This window comes from Castanea sativa, chromosome 7, assembly GCF_040712315.1.
Source record: "Castanea sativa cultivar Marrone di Chiusa Pesio chromosome 7, ASM4071231v1".
Classification (NCBI taxonomy): Eukaryota; Viridiplantae; Streptophyta; class Magnoliopsida; order Fagales; family Fagaceae; genus Castanea; species Castanea sativa.
Window position 1 is genome coordinate 39938905 of NC_134019.1, and position 19727 is coordinate 39958631.

Consider the following 19727-nt stretch of genomic DNA (forward strand, 5'->3'; position numbering starts at 1 on the left):
ATAGGAACTTTAGAATAATGTCGGCAACTGGGATAAGAAACAGTGGTCTATAATCTACATCTATTGTGGCTGCAACAATTATGAGTTTGTGGAGAGGGCCGCAAAACAGCCAAAAATTGATCTTCTTTCTTGAGAAATGGCTGGTCCAGCCTCAAGGCTAACATTATCTTTCCGCACCAATATATTCCATATCGATTAAGCCTGAGACAACTTTTTACAATGTTTTTCTTACTTGCTAAGATGGTATGTTGTTATTGATATTAATAAACCCATATGAAAATAATGTTACTCTAATTATAACTTAACACGTCAATAATTGTGAAATTTTTTTGTAATAATAAGGTTACTCATTTTATATCTGCCTAACACGTCCAATACTATTGGCATCACCTGCCATTCTTAAAAAACAAGATACCTCAATGCCAAAAGAGAATGTTGATGGAACAACAACCGAATGTTCAGCCATCCAAAAAGTGGACACATCAACACGTGTATGGTTGAGATTGAGCTAGGATATGATTTACTTTTCAATTTCACCTTGGCTATATGTTTTGGCCTTTTTCCATCCGAAAAAAAGAAGAGTCATTCTGAATTTTTCTCATAAAACCTTAGCAACCCCAACAAACCAGTAAGGCTCATCATGGGATGCTATAGAGGCTGTTGCAGACCAACCCCAGTGCCAACCCCAGTGTGTGATGGTTTTGCCAAGGTTCTGCTATTCTTGCTTGTGATCTTTATCCTCCTTTGCATACCAAAGCTATGTACTTATGAGCCACCTCCTCCTCCTCCACCACCCATAGAGCCTATAAATTGGGCACGTATAGTCGTACCATTGCTGTTACTAGCCATTGTGCTTTGGTTATCATCAATGGGATGTCCTGATCCTGATTATAAGCCTTGTTCATTGCCACCACCACCACGACCACCATGCAAACGATACCACCGCTGCTCTTGCAAAAGATGTGTGCCATGGGGTGTGGCTCATTGATTATCAGAAAGCTACATTTTCCTGAGACATGGATTGTAACTCGTAAGCACTTTGTGTTCTACTTTTTTTAATCAGCAGTGTGTTTTAATTGATTTATGAAGCCTATGTTATCGGCAAAAACTTTTTTTTTTTTTTTTTTTTTTTTTTCTAGTTTGGTTGTCATGTTTATGTGCCAGAGACTCAAAAGAGTTGTAAGATGTTTATATTAGATGTAAAATTGGCAATTATGCCAAATATTATGATTATGCGAATCGTAAACAAAATGCTGTCTGATACTTTTCAGTTTTGGTTTTTCACTTTTTCTTGCTTCTTGAATTTTGATCAGATATGCATGAAATTCCGTGTCTGGATCGGATAGATTCAATTCTTTTCCAATACCTATGCCACAAAGGAGGGTTCTATATATGTTTTTTTTTTTTTATAGCAGTTAATTGGTAATAGGAGTTTTTTTTTTTTTTTTAATGCGCGATATTCATTAAACTGAATAAATAAATAAAATAAAATCTAAAATCTATTTGCATAAACAAACTTAGCAAGAGCACGAGCAACACTATTAACATCCCTTTTAACCCAACTAAATGCATTAAAGTCAAAGCAACAACTAAGCTCTACAGTATTGTTAAGCAGAATAGAAATAGTTTAATAGACCAACCGACATTTGTCAAGTTGTTTCTTAAAAAAAAAAAAGACATTTGCCAAGTCTAAATCCAAAACATCATAACAATTTTTGGCATCCCCTCCACAAGGTAATAGGGGAATCATTTTGAGTTGAATTCAAAACATTCATTTAATGAGGGAAATACCATTTTGGGTATAAGGGATTAGAGACTGTAGCCACTTATATTTTATTTGCATCCAGCTAATGGAAACCAACATTTTGTTTTTCTTCCTTCTTTTATTTCTTCTAATGATGATTAAGAATTTTGCAATACATTTGTGTAAAAAATAATGCTAAAAATATTATAAATTTTACTATATATATTTTACAAACTAATGTGCTAGTAATAAAAAAAAATCAAATATTTTTTTATTATGCTGTTGAAATAACACTAATTATATTTATTATCACTTAAATTTTTTATTTTCTAATAAAATGCACCGTTGATATAGAATCCTTGATTGTTTAGCAAATTAAAATTGCTTCATTTGGATTTTTTATTTTTTTATTTTATACATGATAAAATTTCTGTTCTAAACTAATTTAAGTATATATGTATGTGAAGCTCCTTCTTGGAGACTTGAACCCTGACTCTTACCTTTCACACCCTACAAGCATTTATACTTGTAAGTGACCACCGCACCGATGGTGCACGATGTTCATTTGGATTTCTTGGATTGGATAAAGTATAAACCAACAATTATGGCCACCAAGGCACTAATGGCCTGACTTCTTCTTCTTTTTTAACACTTATAGCCTAGGAAAAAAAACCCCACTATTAACTCGCTTTAATGATAACATATTATATACGACTCCATATTAAATATATAAATAAACGACTATAGCGACTTAGAGCTGTTGTTACGAGCTAATGTCAATGATCGAGTAATGATTCGGTTTGATAGTGGTGGGTTAATTTGTAAGTTACTCTCTTCCTTAATCTTTTTGTTTTGATTGAAAATAATAATAATTTTTTTCTTAGAAAAAATCCTTAGTTTACAAAAAAAAAAAATTTAAATTCAATTTCAATAGTTACATTATAACAACCGAGAGAGTGGGAATTTCACATTTATTCTTCTCATGAAGGAGAACGACGATACCACTTAATTACAAAACTCTTGATAGAAGAGGGAGATTCAATCCTGCAGAAATATCATTTGAGATCAATTTGGTGTCATGTGTGTTTGACCTTCGCTTATTTAGTTTTTTACAAATTAATTTTTGTTAAAAGTATGCTAAAGTATGCTTATATTTTGAAAAAGTGAGATTTTAAAAGTTGTACATAAAAGATAAAAAAGTAGCAAAAAAAAAAAAAAATTGGACCCTAACTAATTCTTTAAGATAGATTTTAATTTGATATTCAATCTTGATATGGATGTATATATTCACCAAAGTTCACTATTAATCTCTACAATATTGCTAACAACCTTGTAGTTCAATTGATAGGCACGGTTGTTTCCAACCGTGACATCCCTACGAAATAGAAAATCGACTATGAGATTCCTCAACTCTCAACTATTGATGTATAAAAAAAAAAATCTCTGCACCATTAAAGGCCGACTCAACCTCTATATTCAATCGAGAGGGTGTCATTTAGTGTTAATATGATCCCAAATCAAGCCAACTTTGATCTTGTACTAAAGTATGCTTGTACTTTGAAAAAGTAAGATTTTAAAAAGTTGTACATAAAGGGTAAAAAACTAAAAACTAGCAAACAAAAAAAAAAAATTGGACCCTAACTAATTCTTTTTAAGATAGATTTTAATTTGATATTCAATCTTGATATAAATGTATATATTCACCAAAATTCACTATTAATCTCTACAATATTAATTCTCAAAACAAAAAAAAAAAAAAAATTCTATAATATTGCCAAGGGCCTTGTAGTTAATTGATTGGCACAGTTATTTCCAACCGTGACAACTTTGCAACATTAAAGGCCAACTTTAAGATTCCTCAACCCTCTCTATCGATAAAAAAAAATCTCTGCAACATTAAAGGCCCACTCAACCTCTATATCCAATCGAGAGGGTGTCATCTTGCGTTAATATAATCCCAGATCAGGCCAACTTTGATCCTGTTTGTTACAGCTTTAAGAAGTTGGAGCAGAAAACAATGGAATAATCCACAAAGTAACGGAACAATATGTCAGAAGGAGAGTTCTTTGACTATAATTCCCAGTAGTTCCTGGGGATCCTTTTAACATTCTTGAGTCATATCTAAATTTACATATCAATCTTTCTGTTACACTTTAATTAAGTCCATAGCTCAGCTAGACTGACCTTATCCACTGATGAATACAAAAACAATTTCTCAATTCAACATTGGGTCGGCCTTAAAAAATAAAAAAATGAAGAAGTTTGAGTACCCATGTCAAAAAAGCCAAACCATCATAAAGAAGGCGACAATTTTATAAAGCTGAAAGCATTTATAAAGCAGACGTTGATTTATATCCACTTTTAACCATAGGAACAAATCAAAACATATGTTGTATCATCAAAGTGGTTGAGTAATTATATCACCTTTTGAAGAGTATCGACATTCTCTATAGTGTCCAGTGTTTGAGATTTGAATCTCACATCTTCTTTTTTACTATTCGTGTGACTTTGTGGTGTACTTTGAAATTGCAAGTTTTTGAGATCAGGATGTATGATGGTTCCTGATAAAAATACTGGTCAAGGGACAAGGTCCCTAAATTTTGCTAAGCTTGACAATTAACAATTAATTTGAGTGAGAAAAGCATTGGTTTTAAAGCAGCAGGAATAAGATCAATGATGAACTTACAAAGAGAATGAAACATTGAACCTAAACAATGTATCATTGACTGTATAAAGTTGGCCCATCTGCCCCCACATCATGGCAATTATTGTCCATGCTACATGTTTTTCTTTCTTTTCTTTTTTCATGTTTAAGCTCCATCTCTAATGGGAATCCCTATCCTTTTCTTTTCTTTTTAAAATCTTTGATGGGCTGAGTAGAGAATTCTTTGTGGTGCAATCCTAATTCCCAATAAAATCAAACACCTGATGTTGATGTATGCCCAATTGAAATTGGACAGTGATGTAATTCACTATTAAATCCACTTTGGTTGATTGAGAGAGATGACAATGACCTCCTTATTACTTGAATATTCTCTTGACAATTTTAATTTATTTTTAGTATGCTATATATGTAGGGTTTGTGTAGCTTAACTTTATGTTTTAATTCTCTATTTTTATGTTATATTAATACAATTTCTTTGTGTTATCCAAAAAAAATTTATATTTTTTATTGTTGACAAATTATTAGGATCATTTATGATAAGATAACATTTCATTAAGATTGATATAATATCACTTTTTTTTTTATATATATAAGATAGAATTTCTACTCTAACCTAATCTAAGTGTATATGTGTGTAAAACTCTTTTCTAGAAACTTGAACCCCATCTCTTACCCCCCCATACCTCACAAACATTTATACTTGTGGAGTGACTGCCACACCAAGGGTGTGCAGCGGTTAATATTACTTATTTTAACACATATTTTTTACCTTTTTTATTCATTCACTTTGTTATATGGATATAAATATAACAAAGACGTAATTTTTGCATAAATTGGAATTTCTAAACTAAAATATTTGCTTATGTTTAGTAGATTATACTGCATAACATTGATAAAAAAATAAAAATAAAAATCCTTTTTTAAGTGACGAAAATAAAACTAAGCTTATATTTTCAATTTGATTTTCTTTTAATTTATATATGTTCTTCTTAATTTTTTGAATAGATTAAGCTATTCTGATATCTTATCTAAATATGTTTTAAAAAACTTGATGTCTTATATTCATATTAATCGGGTACCAACCTATGATGTGATCAATTATGATGGATAATTTATCATATATTATACAAAATAATAATTTTAGTTCAATGATTTTAATTTATTACTCTAGAGTCTAGAGGGCCCATTAGCCACTTGCTACCAACATGCTCTACCCCCACAAACAAGTCAGACCATTTGACTAAGCAATCAATTTGAAAACCCATGCATTGAATCACACGCATAATAACTTAGTAGACGTGCCAAATGTAAACATTTTTTTTCCATAAATTGTTGAAATAAGAAGTTTTTTTATTATTATTATTATTTTTTTTGTAATTAGATGATCAAGAAATTTCAATTTTGAATGTTCTGTCAAAAATACTATTACTTTAATACCATTTTATGACTTATATAAGTTTTCCACCTACTAATTAATAACAAACTTATACCACCTTAACCATTTGTGACATTGTGTGTGAACAAAGTGTGTCACTAGACTTTCTTATATAATAATAGGTGAACCACCAAATCAAATATCCCACCTTTGGCTATAAATGCTATTGTGCCATTAATTCCTAAGGACCTCTTGAATTTGTCAAACTTTTATACAAAGCTTCTCATTAAGAAGGGGGTCTTCAATGGCCTATAGAAGAAGCACAGCCTCCTCTATCTTTGATGCCTTCTCTCTAAACCCTCTTCCATACCCAGTTCTGCTAATTCTAGCAGTGATCTCAGTCTTTCTTGGCACCTCATGGTACTTCTCTTATGAGGAAGCTGTAGAAAGTGCTGAAGAACAAATGGGTTGGCTACTTTTGGCCACACCTATAGTGTTACTCATCCTAGTCCGGTGGTTGTCATCCATGGAGAATCCAGATTTTCTCTTTTCCATGTCTCCATGGGACCGGCGCCGGAGAACTTACAACCGGCCCTCGGAGGGAAGCTCACCATGGGGTGTTGCTGCTTTGATTGTGTTGTTGCTTGTTATGGTGCAATACCGGTCTGTCTTTACTGATGGCTGGTTAGTTTAGATATACAGAAGTATAAGATATATGAGAATATATGCTGTTATTTGGTTGAAACAGATTAGTTTGTAGATAGTTTGGAAAAATGGAGTTTGTGTTTTGTTAGAGTAAAGACAGGTTATATAGACCATATATGATAATATACATGATTGTTGTATATAGTAAAGGATGATGAATTGTAATTGGTTTGGGTTTTGGGTAGATATGAATATGTGGGTGATATGTATCACGTTTTTTTCTTCTTCTTTTTCATTGTAATATATAGCAAAGTTCTGACGATGGTTTAGATATGAACTTTGTTTTGTTTTGTTTTGTTTTTTTAAAATTATTTTATTGGTTCTCTAGTGAATTATAGTTTGAAGAAATTAAAGAGGTTTGTGTTTATTGGATGAAGATGAGTTAACATGCAATTTTCGTGACCACTGACCATTGCATGTAGTGAGAAATGACATATTGTAACTGAGTGAGGGGTGGTTGGGTTTTTGTCTAATATAGATTGGAGAGATATAAGACTTTTTTTCAGGAAGGATTTTTTTATCTTTTTCGCAACGAGTAGAGCAGGTGGATTAAGATTCATCGATAAAAGAAATCAAGTAATATCACTGAATCATAAAATCCTTTTTTAAGAACAAACGTTTTTTCATTTTTAGAATCTTTTTATATAACAACAAACTTTATTATCTAGTTTGAAATTTGAAGAGAAACGTTTCACATATTTAATTGCCCCCATGGTTGTGATTTGTGAATATATCACCTAAAACAAGATTATGAAACCTGCAAAGAAATCACACCTTTTGCACTAAAAAAAATAATTAAAAAAAAAAAGCAGAAAAGAAAGAAACATTAAGCCTAAGATTTTTCCTGGAATCAATTGAGCGGAAGATTTTCTTTTCTTGAATCTCAAGCAATGACTATAAAACATTCATAAGTCATTCTTATTTCTTGTCTTCTACTGTCATCTTTAAGTGACCAATCAAATGCTTGAATATAATTTACTCATAAGCTATTAGCTAATAGCTATACAAGAATCGTTTTCATTGATGCAATTACTAACTAGTTTGCTATGCAATTTTTTGTTCTATTAATGAGCTCTTTTACGGCTTTGAGCTAGTAATTTTTCTCAAAGAGAAGTTATCACTGATTTTCATTTACTTGTTCATTAATCTATTTGTATAATTTTGCCTGTAGATACATTGAGTCTGATATATAATATACAATCAGTTTTATACCCAAAAAAGGAGAGGAATTATAACAGTGCCACATAAAACTTAGTCATCTTTTATAAATAGAATTCATATATATTTGGAAGGTAATTGATGACTTTTTTTTCTTTTTCTTTTTTTGAGAAAGAATTGATGACTTAAATGTCAAGCTAAGTTGCTTATATATCATATATATATATATATATATATATATATATATCATATCTCTGTAATATTTTTACCTAATAAAAACAAAAACCCACAAATCACACAAATGTTTAGCTTTTGGGATATATATATTGAGAAGAGCTTTGGGATAATTGAGGCAAATAGATTGTGAGTTATATGTTAATGAGGAAATATCAATCATGTTTGTAACTAACTTGAATTTTCAAGCTAATTGGTCATCAATCAATCTGTCATATTTTCTCTATAGATTAAAAAAAAATTAAAAAGATAATAAGCACATATCAATCATGTTCATAGTTATTTTAGATAATTTATTTGCTTATGTACAACTTTTTAAAACTTCACATGTTTTAAATAAAATTATTTTTTGTCCATTTTCAACAAATAAGCAAAAAAAAAAAAAATGATTGATTTTTCCCCCCCTAAAAATTGACAAAAATATATTTTTACTTAAGAAAAGTAAAGTTAAGAAATTTTACATAAGCAAATAAGCTATGAAACTTAAATAAAATTAAAAATTAAAAAAAATTTTAAAAAAAAAACTCACAGAAGTATTGTCACACTTTCCCGCAATTTGATGAAAGAAAAATATTTTTAAAAAAATGTTAGATAATCATATTTCATTATTTTGCACTACTTGATCATTCTAAGCAACTTATTAATTAACCTACACCAACTATCAAAAAAATAGGGTAAAGATTATAAATTCAGTGGGACCTCTACATATATATATCCATCAAGTTATTATTAATCTAGAGGTGGACATACCCCAAAATAAAACACAAATTACAGATGGCACTAGATGCCTAAAAGCAAATGAAATTAAGCAATTTCCTCCGGAATGTCAATTTCAGATGTCCATTCCTCTTGTCTCACTGTGTCACGGCACAAGTGTTTATCAATACCTATCGAAACATTAACAACAATTTTCTAAACCTACCACCGTCCTCGTGGACCAGTACTCAATCAAGCTTTAGATAAATCAGAAGTGCTAGTCAGCATTGTCAATAACTCAAGAACATTTGATTTGGCCCTTTAATTTTCATGCTTGTGAAATTATATGAGCAAGCATTGGCCTTAAACTCTTCTTTCTCTTCTCCAATTTTGTGTTAGAACTTAGAAGGGCTTGAAATATATCACTTACTTGAGCAACCTCAAACATGCCTCAGGCATGGGTTCGAGTTCCCTTACAAGTAGTATGTTACGGTTTTTTATATCCCATTTGCAGACTATTTACCTAATTTATTATCAAATGTGATGTGTGACCTTAGTCTAAGAGCGATTAGGGTGATACTATGGTCACACCCAAGTAAAAAAGCCACACTGATCGCCCCTCTTTAACCATTTTTCTTATACCAAAAAAAAAAAAAAAAAAAAGATTATTCCTCTTATGGACCCCTTATGGCTTAAGCTATTATTGCACCAAAACCATCCTCGTACGTCTTTCACCAAGCCACAAATATTCTCCCCTAGCTAGCCTAAAGCACATAGGTTGGCTGTTTCAATACACAAAAGAACAAAACAAAATATGTTATATTTTTAAACAGCTTTTCATTCAAATAAGCAATCATTTCTTCTCGTTCCAAATCAATTAATTTTTCATTTTTAATTAGCAATCCATACCATACACACGCTTTCTTGTTCCACTTAACATAATGCAGGGAATGCATGGCTTGTGGTTGCTTTATATTCTCAACAAAAGTTTTGCAAGTCTTTCCACATATGGGACAAACTTATTGAAAGACACAAATCCACCTCCTTTGATATTACAATCTATACTTAATTTATAACAATTATTAAATATCTAAGAATTGGTATGTTATTATCGTAAGCCAGTGACGGAGCCAAGATTTTAACTTAGAGGGGTAGGATTTAAAAACTACATTGAAAAAAAATATTAATTTAAAAAATATTAATTGATATTAATTACAAAAAAAAAATGAAAATTATATGCTAATATAATTTTGTTTAACAATGTTTTGTTGTACCAAGATAGCACTGCTCCAGAAGAAGAACAATTCCATGATGTGTTTAAAAAGATATTACCTCAAATTGCCAGTGCTATTTGTATAGATCAGATAGCATTACTCCAAAAACAACAACATAAAGATTCCATTATTAAGATTTACATACATGTACACATAGGCATTATATATGGCTGATATTTACAGTATTTTTTTCTTCTTCTTTTGATAGTATAATTAGCCTGACCTCCAAAGAGGTCCAAACCACTTTGATTGAAAAGATGATTGATAAGAAAGCAACACCAAAAGTAGCACCACCAAGCTTGCAATACCCAAAGGTGAGCCCCCATGGTCCGAGCGCGAGAGAGGAAAGTTGAAACTCCAACCAGAAGAATTTGAAGCCATGAGGAGTACCAAAAGGATAGGCAACAAGAAAAGGAACAACTGAAAGTTCATTGCTGTGGTTCTCAACTGGGTCTGATAGCCTGTGTAGTGAGAAAACCACAGTAACACAAAGACAATGCCAAAAATGGTGAGCAAATGAAGTGGTGGTGTAGAAATGGAGCCCAAGGTCTGGCCTGTCCACCCTTGTTTCCACTCTGGACCTCTCCTCCTAGTGTAGAACCACTCCATTGTCTTACTCTATACCTCTAACTCTCTCCAAGAATGGTTTATATAAGAAGTATAAGGCTTGCTTGTCTTTATTACTAGGTTTGCTTTGGCATATATGCTTTGAGTGTAGGCTCTCCCAGGCACAACTTCTCCTGTGCTGAATGCCCACTCATGTGATTGATACCAAATTATAATCTTGCTTTTGAAGGAGTGCTTGGAAATGTAATCACCATCTATAAAGTTCATGCAATTTAGGTTTAAAAAAAAAAAAACTTTAAACACACTCTTTCCTTTGCTAAAAGCTTTAAACACACATGTTATTTGGCATTGGGGGCCAAGTTCATGAAATCAGTTTCTAGTTTGGATTAACTTTTTTTTTTCTTTTTTCTTTTTTCTTTTTTTAAATTTCACTACTCTAAATACAACTATAATTTTATCAACTTTTTTAAAGAGTAAACAAATAAGGTTTCCTCAAATATTTAATCCGAATATACAAAAAGCCATTAGTCTGTGTACAGTTTGGTATAATTATTTTAACGCCTCACTTTTTCTAGGCACAAGTACAACAATACTTTTGTCAACTTTCGGCAAAAAGTTGATCCAAATACACACAAAACCATTAGCCTGTACAAATAAGTCAGGGAGACAACATGTCCACACTACCATTGTCCAAATTCTAGTATGATTGATGAGGTTCATGCAAACTGGAGATTTTGAAGGTTTATTTCACATATTTTCCCTTCTTTTTTACTAATGCAGTCATTAGTGGGTGCGATTTTTGAACAAAAAGTCAGAGAAGAGCATTGTACACTAAATTGTCTATATGATGCCCACATCACACAAGCAAGACTTCAACATAAAAGCTCCGAATTCTTGAAAAAGATGCCACTCATTCATAAATTGTTTATGCTATTAAAACATGATTTGTATACCTCTTGTTATCCCCAGAAGAGAGGTAGCCCACAGAAAACACATAAAAGAGATTCTTCTAGCTTTAAGGGAAGTAAAACGGGATAATGATCAAAAACCCATCCAAGAAAACTGGCACATGGCACATAGTTTTATTATACTATGCTTCAAACTGAAACAGCTGTTCTTCACCATTTATTTGCTCTTTTTGCCAAAACCACCAAATCAAGCAGCAACTTTCTTGGATGTCACCGAATTAACAATGGTAGCAAATTCAGGACCCTACATCAAGAAAAATCAAGTTGTAAATTGTAATCATCACAATGCACCATCATTGAGAAAATTCTGATAAATTTTTGCCCATAAAATTTCAAGGAAATCATTAACAGCAGAAATATACCTTTAAGGATGCACCACCAACAAGAAAACCATCAATATCTTCTTGCTTTGCAAGCTCAGCACAATTGCCTCCATTTACGGACCCTGAAAATGATTTTTTGGTCATTTTGGTTTTATAAAGATAGTAAGCAGCAGTCATATAAAAAACTACAACAACTAGAGATGAACTGTTCTATAATCAGTTCTAAGCATCATATAATAGTAGACTATAATAGCAGTCATATAGAAGACTAACAACTAGAGATGAACCATTCTATAACCAATTCTAAGCATCATATAACAGTAGACTATAATACGGCGGGAAAGCAAAACTCTCTCTCTCTCTCTCTTCCCCCACAAAAAGATTATTACAAGCAAAAGATGCCTATGGAGTGTTATCCCTTCTTACAGACGGACGATTATAAACTAAAACTTCCAAATGCAGTAAAATGTAACCATAGCATTAGATATATATGATTCAGCAAAACAATATTCATGATGCAAATGCAGTTGCAGTAAAGAAACTACCTCCGTAAATAATTCGTGTCTTAGATGCAACGTCTGCTGAGACGTTCTTTTTTAGCCAGTCACGAACAGCTACATGTACTTCCTGTGCTTGCAATGGTGTTGCCACTTTACCAGTCCCAATTGCCCAAACAGGCTCATAAGCAATAACTATATTGTCCCAACTAGATACTGCATCTGCACATAATGGTACAAATAGTATCATGGAACAGTGGACACATTTTCCTTTTGCAACAGGACTCCAATCATAATTCATAAAAAGAAGTAACATCAGCAAGAAAGTTACCTGCAAAAGCCTTCAATTGCTGAAAACATACATCAAAGGTTTTCCCTGATTCTCTTTCTTCTAATTTCTCCCCAATGCAAGCTATTACTCCAAGACCCTCACTCAACGCATAGGCAGCTTTCTTTCCTATAAACTGAAGTTCACAAATCATCAGTTAAAGTCTTAACTTATAGCATCAATTAGCAAAGAACATTAATCATCTTCTCTTGGAAACCTCTCAAAATAATAATTGTTAAAACTTTCACCTGATCATCTTCACCAATAACATGTCTCCGCTCTGAATGACCAAGAATAACCCACTTGGCACCAATATCTTTCAATTGTTCCACACTACAAAATGAAAACAGTAAATCTGGTAATTATGTGTAAATTTTAAATTAAAAACACAGGCACAAGTACATATTACAACCAAAAATAGTTTTTATTTTTATCTTTATAAGTAACCAAAGACAGAAATTTTCATGTCAATGAACACCCCAGGATCTACATAAAGGAAAAAGATGTTCAAATCAATTTCCAATACATGTAAATTCAACAGAAAGGAGCCCCATGAGCCTGAAACACAGGCCGTGTTTGAAATATTAAACCCTATGAAAGGAAAGTGCAAAATATATCACCACTCATATTGCCAATTACTAGTTCCTAGATAGCTGATGTTGTAAGAAACTGATCAATTAAAAGCTGACATCAAAAGAAGAATAATGATGACACCATTATTAATTATCAAAAAGTCGATATATGGCTGAGTCCTGCATTTTCATCAGCAGAATGATTTGGACTCTTGTAAAAGGACCTCTTTTGGAACTTTTGGAGCAACAATCTTGAAAGAACCATTTGTGTGCAGTCTGAAAGCAAGACCTTTTTTAATCCAATGCCAAATTTTAAACAGAAACAACTAGAAGTTTTGTTATTTTAGTTTCATCAAAGAGAGAGAGAGAGAGAGAGAGAGAGAGAGAGAAAGAGAAACTTTCTAGATTGTTGATGGAAGGGGTTGTATGGGAGACATAGGAAAAGTATCATGTGGAATGCAACCCTTATGTGTCTTATGTAGGTGATTTGGAAGGAGCAGAATAGCCAAACATTTGAGAGTGTAGAAAAACTTTTTTATCGAGATCAAATGTAGCTTTTTGCACATTTTGTTTGAACGGTGTACTAGTGAGGATTTCTTTTAACACTTTCGTTCAGTTTATAGATCTCTTAAGTTAGGCTTACGATTCTAATTCTTTAGGAAAATAAATCTTTTGAGCATTCTTGTTGCTTGAGATTCATTATTACTCATCAAAGAAGGGAAGAACTTCCGGAAGAGAAAACTAGAAACTAAGAAAATAAAAGGCACATTGTTTATGAAAGCCGTGCAAAGTCACAACTTCCTCAAAAAAAAATTATTCTACACACTGACTGCCTAAGTAAAACAACTCCGTGACCAATACAAGATAACTAACAGAATCACTCAATCTGAAAAAAGGATTGATTCTTGAGAAAACAAAAAATATATATATACACACACACACACATATGTATGTATGCATATATACACAGAAAAGGAGCCAGAAACTATGAGCAAACGATACATTTTGGTGAAAATGGAAGAGCAAGAGCACCTGATTTCTCCCGTGAAAGCACCGCCTTTTCCAACCCACGAGTTCTGACCAGATATCTCAATCCGATCTGATAGCGTGTTCTTCACCTGATCGATGTAAACAAAGGGAGGTGCCACTACAACATCTGCACATCTCATAAGAAAATACTAGGATAAATTAATATATAAAAAAATAAACCTTTATCATACAAAAGAACCTATTGAACAACTAATGCTTTAGACTTGCCACCACAAAACTCATCTCCAACACTTTTCCGAATACTGAAAAAAGCTACACCTTTAGTTACACAGAAGTCCAAGGTATTGCAGCATTTTCTCAAGGATTAGATAATTACAAAATCATCATTGACTCACTGTCTGAGGCTCTTTTGCACACAAACTTAATTATCAGTTTACACGTGATTATCTTTTCTTCTAATTTTGGGAAGTAGTTATGGAAAAAGTCAGAAGTCAGTCTACTGCAGATTGTAACACATACTACATTAAGATAGAATATTATCTTACCAACATCAGTTTCCAGTTTCACACTGTTCAAATCGGAAATGAGTTTGGTGATTGAGTCTTTCGTCCCATTCTAAACAAAAAAAAAGAAACAAAAAAAGAGACGAGCTTTTCAATATGAAGACTAAAACGTCAAAAAAAAAAAAAAAAAAGAGCAAGAGCAAAATATCTGCATTGCATATGCAATATTTAACAGAATAGCAAGATAGAAAAGCGTATAAATGAAGTTTGTATCAATGTACAGTCCAAAAAAATGCATAAGAAAAATGTATTATAACCTAACAGATATGTGGAGTAGCTCCACATTAAATGCATTGGGTGGAAAGAAGCCTTAGGTTCACAGTTCACTTCTGAGTTCTGACGCTATCAATGTTACATAAAAATGCACATAACTTGGAAAAATGGATGGTAGCACCATCATGTGGAGTTGGAACCAGTCTTGCCATCTTTGGCATTCAATTTTTAGACATATATGAACATGCTTGCCCATGTATGTGCACACACACACATTGCCAAAAAAGAGAAAAAACAGGTTGCTGAACAACCAATGCGGAGTTGAGAACTCCAAGAATACATTGCAAGATAGTTATATAAACTGAAGCAGAGACAAGGTACCCACACAAGGCGAGGAAAACCTGCAGAAGAGTTCTCAGACAATTTTTTACTAAGGCACATATTCCTTTTTTGTTATTCCATTCCAATTTTGCTTGTAAGTAAACAGAGTATCCATTCTAGTTGTCCTATTTCTTTATCCAGTGCACTTCCAAGAGTACATAATACAAAGCCAATTGATAGAGTTATGCTCTGCGAACCTAATTAGAGAAAATCTACATATATGAACAAATGCAGTATATCCTTATTTCCTGTGTCAAAACAACCCGCTAATCAAGAGCTCTAATCTGTCTACAAGGGAGAAACTTTTGCGGGTTTTGATGGTTAAGCCAAACTCCCAGCAATTGTTTGTTAGAGAGAGAAGATATTGAGTGTGTTACATGGCAAAAGAGATTTGGACTAACTACTGGTACAACTAGGTTGCATACAAGAGAGAGTTAGACAGGCGGGATTCAGAAACTATGTTCTATAGACTGGATTTTGGAGCAAATTTTCCAAACAGACTGCAACCTCTCTTTTTCAGCTTATAGAGAAATAAATTCCTCCTTTCCTTGCATCAAACACCTATCAATACACAAGTACTATCGTCTATTAGTGGCATATATATGTGATAAATTACCGATTGTCCTAATAGCTTAAGGTGTTACTAAATGGTGAATTAAATCATTTAATCATAATTCTAAAACTCCCCCTTGAGTGTGGAGCCAAACTCATTGATAAATGGGGCCCAACGCGTGAGATTTTTAACTTTTTAAATAGAAGGTACAGGATTCAAACTCAAGAACCCATACCATGACAAATCCAACCTATCAAATTAAAACGACAATTCTCTTCAAAATTCAAGCTTTATCAGGAAAGTACTCAAATTCTTAAGAAACAAACAAGTAATGCAAACAAAAAAAATACGGACTATGTAAAAAAAATAAAAAACCATAATTAAGATACAGACAAATTAAATCACAACATTTGTGACAAAAAATACTTACGCACTTCCAGTTTCCACCAACAAAGAACTGCAAGCACAAGAAAGCATAAGAACAATTAGTAAATGTCCAAATAGGAGAATCATTTACACTTGAAAACCCATTTAACATAATACATAATCAAATCATTATTTCAAAAAAAAAAAAAAAGAGTAAAAATTCAAAAGCTTTGAATGCTTCATTATTGGTTCCAAGAAGGAACCACTGGTCACTCATTTAGCTAAAAGATTAAACATGCAAAATTTTTTTACAACCTTGGAATTAACTAACAAGTAGCTATATCTCATAGTGTTTGTTGAAGGTAAAATTTTTAAGAAATGAAAGAACAATAGCTATCTGAACACACATATTGATGAAACAACAACATTGAAGCTTATAGATCTAGAAGGTGTTATTATTGTTAAAGAAGACAGTGTACCTTGCCGGAGCCAGCCATGGCAACGACGCCACGTGGGGGTTTAGGAGAGGAAGTGAGGCGGAGATGAGAGTTAACATGTTGGAATAAGGACTGAGAGTTGGAGAGAGAGTGGTCGAGTTTTGGAGAAGTGCGGCGGAGACCGGAGAACTGAGCGGAGAGTTGGGATGCTAGAGATGTTGAAGCCACCGCCATCACTACTGTCTGTGAGAAAATACTACTTGGGGAGTCTGAGAGAGAAAGAGAGAGAGCTTTGGATTTGGCTTTGGGTTTTGCGTTTTGTGTGTAAAATGGTCCGAGAGAGCTTTTTGAGAGTTGTGGTGTTGGTTGCTGGTTGGTGATACGTTCGCCTTTACGGTAAAAACTAGCTGGTAAAGTGGGCTGGGTGTTTCACATTACTCCCGTGGGCGTCACTTCCACGCGCTTAATTGCTTCTATTTTTTAAAAATAAAATTATACCAAAACTTTTTAAAATTGACTAACTTAACCCTTAAAACGAATTTGGACCCTATATTGTTACTCCATTTTCTTATTTCTTTCATGATGATTAGAAATCAAGTTGATCATTTTTTAAAAGTCTTGAATCTTGCTGGCATTAACCCAAACATTAGAGGTGTTAATTGTATTTATCTTTTTTTTTTTTTGCATGTATACACGCTATCTCACACGATTTTACAAATTACAAATAATAAATGACTACCACTAAATTATGAAAAAGAAACAATTATGTGCCACCTTAAATGTCTTTAAATTTTTGGAACTAAATTAAAATAAGATGAATTTTTTCAATTTTGAGCAAATGGAGAGAAAACTTATTGATCTCACCATTCACCCTGAGTAAGTTATATTTTAATTTTTTTTCCATGCATCCTTTTTTTAGACTACAATTTTGGGATTTAAATTTTTTTTTTTTATAACTATTAATTTTGTCAATCTAATCATCAAATTTTTTTATTTAAAAAAATTATTTTACATTAAGTTAGCTTTCAACTTTTTGATAATAAGTAAAGTCAGCGTAATATTAAATAAAAATTTAAGTGATTAAATTGATACAAATAATTATTTAAACTAGATATAAAATTGAATTCCAACTACTGGCACATGCTTTTTTGACCAAAAATAGTAGTTTAATTTTATATAAAAATAATAATAGTGTTTGGATTATTTAATTTATCCATTAATAATATCTCAAATATATTCTTAAACGTATAAATATTGAAAAATGCAACATGAAATGGAATGGATTGGCTTTGCAAAAAAAGGCATGAAATATGAATCGGATATTTTCAAATCTCTACCAAACACAGCATTAAAAGCTCTACCTTCCACGCGCTTCAAAGGAGCTGATGATATTCAAAGACACACACGATTGTAGTTGTCGCTGTCGTTCAACGAGAAGACATGTTGGCAAGGCATTATCTCTAACCTTATACACATAAAACACAAAGTACGACGTCGTTTAAGGTCGTCTTGGATTATGTTCTTTTCAACCTTTGCTGTATACGAATAATAGGATAATCTTGAGGTCTTTCTTCCTTTTGCCACGTGGTTTACACAAAAAAAAAAAGGGGAGGAAGAGATGGGATGTGGATGTAGTGGTGGCCATCTGCATGGAATCTGCGGTGAAAAGCTCTAGATTGTGTTACTGACCGTACAGATATATCTAAGGGGTGAGACTTAGATTCCGTACAAGTAGTGTACTAAACCCCGTTAAAATGGTAACAAATGTTCAAAAGTAGATACGTGATATAATTTTAATGAATTCATTGCAATTGCACACTAGATCCAAACCTCACCCATATCTAATCTAATATATATTCAAAAACAAAATCCCAATTTCACAATCCTAGGTTTGTGACAAATATGCGTTGCTTCATGAGCAAATTCATGAAAATTTTAGTCAGAAACTGGTTAATGAGCAAATTATTAGGATAATTTTGCTATAGAAGAGGTTGAAATCTTTGTTAAGTAGGTAGAATAGACTAAAGAGTTATGTACCTTTTTTTTGTTGATAAAAATAGAGTTATGTACCTAACTAAATTAGAAAGCCTTAAGAACAAAGGATCAAGGTGGTTGATTAGTAGATAGTCCACCAAACTTTTAGTCTCCAATTAATCACTCTCACAATCTGTATTAGTTTAGAGTACCCTTGCTTAAGTACTCCAAAGGAACCATTTCAAAATATTTTATTTTGACCTGTTTGTTATGTTTGTAAAACGATACATACAACTATATTTTATAACATTTTTTTCAATTTATTGAAGTGACAAATTGATTCTTGTAATATCACCATGAGATTTACATGGATCCGTCACTTACTATTTTAATTATATATTACAATATACCACTTCAAGGGTTGTAAAAAATTGTGAATTATAACTCCATGGTATAGCCCGAGTAAGATGATTATTGCATTCATAAAAAATAAAAAGAAGAAGAAGATGATAATTATTGCACTAAATAGTAAACAAACAGGAAAAATTGATGTGTGCTTTTGTTACCAACACCTATGTAAGTCAACTAGAGAAGGTGTTATCACATGATTGAAAATGATTTTTATGAATGATTTTCAAAGATGGCTGTGGATCATAGTTTTTGTTAAGTATCTGAAATCAGCATAATTCTTTTAGAATTTTCTGTACAAATCCAAAGAAACAGTTAGGACGGTTGAGACCTTGAGATCACATTGATGTCTTCTTTTGTCTTTTCCCTCAGCACATCCATCAGTTGAACCTCAACTATGCTACAAACTTTTTTTTTTCACACTTTTTTCTTTTATTTTACAACGTGTTAAGGCGATAACCAATAAGTAATGATTAACTTAACATTATTTTCATGCAAACACATCACTGACACAATTTTTTGGCGCACCAATCACAACTTATTATCTCAAAAAGTTATGAAACTTTGTGTGAATAAATGTGTCCCTAAACTCTCTATTCGAACTTGCCTCCTGTACTCTGTAATCCTAGATAGGTGCTGCTGTAAACTATTAAATTCCAGTCCTTTATAGCATTTGAGGAATGAGGACCACCCACTCTTCTACCATTCTTCAGGACTTGTAGATGCTCATCTTTTA

General features: G+C 32.5%; 2 protein-coding genes across 2 annotated transcripts; one reads left to right on the plus strand and one right to left on the minus strand.

The window, feature by feature from the left end:
- Nucleotides 1-5985: 5985 nt before the first annotated feature.
- Nucleotides 5986-6861, plus strand: LOC142643351 (uncharacterized). Its single transcript, XM_075817917.1, has one exon. It carries the CDS (start codon nucleotides 6089-6091, stop codon nucleotides 6476-6478), a length of 390 nt encoding a protein of 129 aa, XP_075674032.1. The 5' UTR covers nucleotides 5986-6088; the 3' UTR covers nucleotides 6479-6861.
- A 4428-nt stretch (nucleotides 6862-11289) lies between these two features.
- Nucleotides 11290-16982, minus strand: LOC142643110 (triosephosphate isomerase, chloroplastic). The gene is made up of 9 exons (XM_075817649.1): nucleotides 16652-16982; nucleotides 16237-16263; nucleotides 14642-14711; nucleotides 14139-14262; nucleotides 12783-12867; nucleotides 12538-12670; nucleotides 12255-12428; nucleotides 11749-11831; nucleotides 11290-11630 (listed from the first exon to the last, which is right to left on the minus strand). The coding sequence occupies exons 1-9, from the start codon at nucleotides 16841-16843 to the stop codon at nucleotides 11574-11576; spliced, it is 945 nt and encodes a 314-aa protein (XP_075673764.1). The 5' UTR covers nucleotides 16844-16982; the 3' UTR covers nucleotides 11290-11573.
- Between the last annotated feature and the right edge of the window lie 2745 nt (nucleotides 16983-19727).